Source organism: Microtus ochrogaster, chromosome 5, assembly GCF_000317375.1.
Source record: "Microtus ochrogaster isolate Prairie Vole_2 chromosome 5, MicOch1.0, whole genome shotgun sequence".
In the NCBI taxonomy this organism is placed as follows: Eukaryota; Metazoa; Chordata; class Mammalia; order Rodentia; family Cricetidae; genus Microtus; species Microtus ochrogaster.
Window position 1 is genome coordinate 71718886 of NC_022012.1, and position 4793 is coordinate 71723678.

Below are 4793 nucleotides of genomic sequence, written 5' to 3' on the forward strand. Positions count from 1 at the left end.
AAAAAAAAAAGAAACTCTTGGTGGGCCATGGAGATAGCTCAGTGATTAAGAGCATTTGCCACTCTGGCCCAAGATCTAAGTTCCATTCTCTTCGCCCAAGTCTGATGGCTCGCAGCCTCCTGGAACTGCAGCTCCAGGGCATCCAATACTTCCTGTCTCACTGGCACCTGCACTCAGGTGCACATGTCCACAGATACACATACCTACACGTAATTTCAAAAATAATAAAAATAAATCATATATACACACACACACACTCTTAGAACCCACAGTACAAGTTTGAGAACTGATCTTAACTCATCTAGGAAGTTCTATTCTAAAACTCAGCATCATGTAACTTAAACACATGGGAAGAAAGCCACAAAAACAATTTGTTTACAGCAGCCAGAAAGAGACAAAAGGAATGCCCTGGGGGGCCAGGTCCCTCTTCCTTCCCTTCCCTCTGCTCCTGCAGCCTATGAAGAATTCTCTTACAAAAAGGACGCTTTTTTTTTTCTCAAAGAGGATTCTCTCCTCACCAACATGTCCTTGTGATGGAGGAGGGCCTTTGTCCAGATCATATGTGCAATTGAGGTTGTGAACACCACCGCCTAACCATGTAAAACACTGGAACGGGTCCTGTCTGGAATGATTTTGAAAGAATAACCAATCGTGTGTGCACAGTTGCCTGGAGAACCCACTTTAGAAACTTTGGTGATCTTCATTGCCATCCACCTAGCTCTCTGCGATAGGGTCTCCCACTGATCTGGAGATCACCAAGGAGGCTAGGCAAGTCAGCAAACCTGGGGGATCTATCTGCCTGGCTCTGCCTCTCCCGCACTGGAATTATCAATTATGCGCCAATAATCTCAACTTTTTAAAAGATGGGTTCCAGGAACAGAATTCAGGACGTCATGTCTGCACGGCAAGCACTTTACCAATGAATGACCTCTCTCTCTCTCTCTCTCTCTCTCTCTCTCTCTCTCTCTCTCTCTCTCTCTCTCTGCTACATGAACCTCTCAGTGTTCACACAAAGCAGGGCGACAGGAAAAGCAAGCACGTGAGAGTGCTTCCCTTCTTTCACACTCTTCTACTTCAGGGAAAACCTGTTTTTGTTTTTATGGTCTGAAAGAGGATCAAGTGCTATTAATAGACCTAAGAAAGCCATTGCTTTTTTTTTTGCTACCAAAAAGACGAGAAAAGTGGAGGCCAACGAAGCAAACATCAACACTGCAAGGTTATAAATAGAAAAATAAATAACTTTTATTTTGTACAAAAGGGAAAGTATACTTAAGACAAGAGCCTATGTGTGTGTGTCCCAGGGCCAGGCCACTGTCAGCGTCCAAGAGGCTCTGAATGTCCTAGGGCCAAGAGTATATGCATCTCAAGGCCAAATGAATGTCAGTGTCCTTGCTCCCACGGAATCCGGGCTCAGAGCAGCAGTAGCGAGCCCAGCAGCAGCTCGCCCTGGCCCAGCGGTCGTCCACGCTCCAGCCCGCGGCCCTTGCTCTCAGCCTTGATGCGCACGGCCAGGCGGCGCAGCTGCTCCTCCGAGAGCCCATCGAAGCAGCAGTCCTGGTCCAGGGCGGCCTTGCGGCTGCGCCGGAGAACGCTGGCGCGCTGCTGGCCCGACGGCCGCAGCACCAGGCTGAGGCGGCAGCCCAGGGCGCGAGGTTCGAGCGCGGCGGCCGGGCCCTCTGCGCGCAGCAGACGGAGGCGGAGACACGCGCTGCGCGGACAGTACTCGGCGGCCAGGCGTAGCGTGCAATCCCCGCGGCCCAGAGCCACGCTGGCCTCGGCTTGCAGGCGTTCATGATCCGGGCTGGTTGGGGTCGGGGGCGCGCAGGAGGCAGCGCGCTCGCGCTCGGCTCCACTGGGCGCGGGGCGCGCGCTCGCCCGACCCCGAGGGGCCCGCAGTGCGCGGCTCAGCAGCCCATCGGGGGCGCGCAGGAGGCGGCGCACGCGGGGCACAGGAGCAGGTGGCGGGGCAGTGTTCAGATCAGTAGGTGCGGCGCGCGCAGGATCCGAGGCTCGGCGCGTGCCCGCGTAGGTGTGCGCGCGGTGGCGAAGTCCGGGCCGGGGAACGCCTGGGTGGCCGAGGAAGAGCGACTCCTTTCGGCGCGTGTGCGGGCTCTCGAGCAGCGCGCAGAAGCCGTAGGCGGTGCGCGCGCGGGGCAGGTGCGGCAGCGAGAGCGCGGCCTGTGAGCGCGGGTCCCAGTCGGTGCGACCCGTCTGGTCAAAGTCATTATCGTCGCAGTCGGTAGGGGTGCGCAGCCACAGGTCGGGTTCGGCCGCGCAGCGCCAAGGTAGTGCTGCGGCCGGTTGCGGCGATTCGGGAACGCAAGGGACGGGCAGCCGCGGAGGGATGCAAAACTCTGGGATGCGGCCCGGGGTGAGCACGTTGGAGAAGGCGGGCTCAGGAGTCGATGAGCGGAGTCTACCGAGGAGGCGCATCCTCCTAGTCTGGGGTTCAGCGCGGCGAACAGAAGCGTGCCTGCAACATAGAGAAAAACAGTTGAGTTTGGGCTCCTGGAGTCCCTTCCTAGATCCTCTGAAATCCTAGATCCTAGTTCCTCTAATTTCCACACATCTATGGTTCCGGATCAGCACGAGCTTTTGGTGCATCCTCATGACCATTCTGCCTTCCAGTTATCAAAACTAAATACATGAATATATAGAAATCAGACCTTTTCTTTTTCAGTCTCTCTGGGTCTGATTGCAAGATCACCTTCAGCACTGCAGCTGGGACAGTGGCGCGCCTCTTTTATACCGTAACCGGAGTCCCGCCCAGCTTTCAAGAGCCCAATCCCAAGGGACAACGGACAGCCCGCCTTGCAGCCACCTCCTCCTTCTATGTCTCAAGCTGCTATGTGGGTGTCGCAGGAGCTGGCTCTGGGACCTACCTTGGCTGTCCCTGCGCTTGAGCGCCACATACAGGCCTGGGAAATGTTGCAGGTGACTAGAGGCCACCCTGTCACCCTGCCAAAGAGGATTTGGCAGTTCAAAGTGTTTGTGGCCTCTCAGAGAAGGCGAGGAAGGATGAAGAAACGGACAGTTGAATTTGGCAACAGTAAATCCGGCCCCCCACTAGGCGCGTGATCTACACTCATGTTCCACTGGCTTCTGTTTTTCTGCCCCATTCATCACCGTGTGCAGGTGGTGTACACCTGTTTCCAAGGACAGACTAAACTTGGCATGTCCGTTTAGGATGGGGTTACATGCAGACAGTTTTTGAGAAGTTGGAAATGCATTAGTCAGTTTACCCTTAACATATTCGGACGACTTGTATTCAACACTGGGCGGGCTGAAAGGTTGGATGAAGTAGTTCTGTACCTCGTTTACTCAAAAGCTGTGCAAGTTCGAAGTGCCGGGTCCACACCTTATTCAGCCTCTGTCTCCCTCTGCCGGACTCTCCCTGATATCACACGATCTGGGCTACCCTAAGCGTTGGGCATTGGTGACCTGTGTGAATTAATAATATGCAAAATTTTCTGGATGATTAATAAGCTACTGCAAAAGATGGAAGTTCTGCTCAGATTCCTAAAAATACTTAATTTTCCAAAGCTACCATTTTCTTTCTGCCCTAATATGGACCTATCTAGGAAACAAAATCTTCCACAAAACCGAAGGACACTCTTGGCAAGGCCTAACTTTTATTTGCAGGGTGTGAAAGCTGAAATCTGAGGGACTGGAGGAAACTCTGCAAAGGCTAAAGAGAACACTCTTGGGTGGCCAGGAAAACACAGAGGGGCACACAAAACCCAAAGACCACCTGTCCTAAATAGCCTGTGGGAGTGGTCCTGAGCCTCCCTGGGGAGGGGGTCAGCGCTTGATGGACTTTTCCAGAGGTAGAGTCTGGACCAAGGCAACTCCCAGGGGGAGGGGGCTTGAGATGGAGCTTTCTGCTCCAAGAATGGTGCCAGGGGCTGAGGTGATGCTTTCAATCAATCATTCCAGACTCCTTGGCTAAGGGTGTGTTAGAGGGCTGGGGTCTCACTTTTAATCAAATATCCCAGAGTCCCTGGATATAGGGGCGTCAACTCAAGTCTGGCTACTTCCTGCAGGCATGGAACAACATGGGGGGGGAGAGAACTGGGAGGTGGGCTCACACTCAGTGAGAGGAGTGACTGGAACAACATTTGGTTTACTCTCATCCTGGAGTCCTTAGGCAGCTGCTTTTTGAGGGAGATGAGAAGGCAGGTGGCTAGGAGAAAAAAAATTGTTATTATTGGCACCATAAAATGGGGCTAGCCATGGGAAGTCATTAACTGCCAGAAAGAATGTGACAGGAAAGTGCCTCGGTTGTTCAGGTGAGGCTCGGGTGTATAATGGGACACAATAGCATATAAAACCAAATTTTAGTTGGTAGGTGTCCTTGATCTACGAGAGGTGGTCAAGGTGCTGATGGCAAAGTCCCAGGAGCTGGTGCAGGTGTTTGGTGTTGTCTGGAGAGCGCTTTGTGAGTCAGATTTGTCCCAGGCTGCAGGAGTGACCTGTAAAATATGCTTGAAACTGGCTGGGGTTAAAATGGTCATAGCAAAAGGCTATTGCTTTAAAGGGAATTGGGAACTCTGGATTTTGTAAAGATGTACCTGAAACCTGTTAGTCCTGGACTATGAAGCCTGTGAAAGAGGCACACCTATCTATTTTTTCAGGAATCTTAACAAATGAGGTAATGAGCTATCAGTGCCTTAAGTCATCAAATGCCATTAGACAGATCTGGAAAGGATAAATGAGCAAAAATGAGATAGCATTTTTTTAGCTCTGTAGGCAATGCCAAATTTTCCCTTAGTCCTTGGAGAACATTAGCCTAG

At 52.4% G+C, this 4793-nt stretch overlaps 1 protein-coding gene across 1 annotated transcript; it reads right to left on the bottom strand.

Annotated features, from left to right (window-relative positions):
* Nucleotides 1-1286: 1286 nt before the first annotated feature.
* On the bottom strand, nt 1287-2459 carry LOC101995624 (C2 calcium-dependent domain-containing protein 4A-like). The gene has a single exon (XM_005347683.2). The coding sequence runs from the start codon at nt 2431-2433 to the stop codon at nt 1411-1413; it is 1023 nt and encodes a 340-aa protein (XP_005347740.1). The 5' UTR covers nt 2434-2459; the 3' UTR covers nt 1287-1410.
* Between the last annotated feature and the right edge of the window lie 2334 nt (nt 2460-4793).

Bases quoted from the DNA above. Each gene is read 5' to 3' on its own strand.
- LOC101995624 (XM_005347683.2), bottom strand. From the start codon at position 2,433: ATGCGCCTCCTCGGTAGACTCCGCTCATCGACTCCTGAGCCCGCCTTC.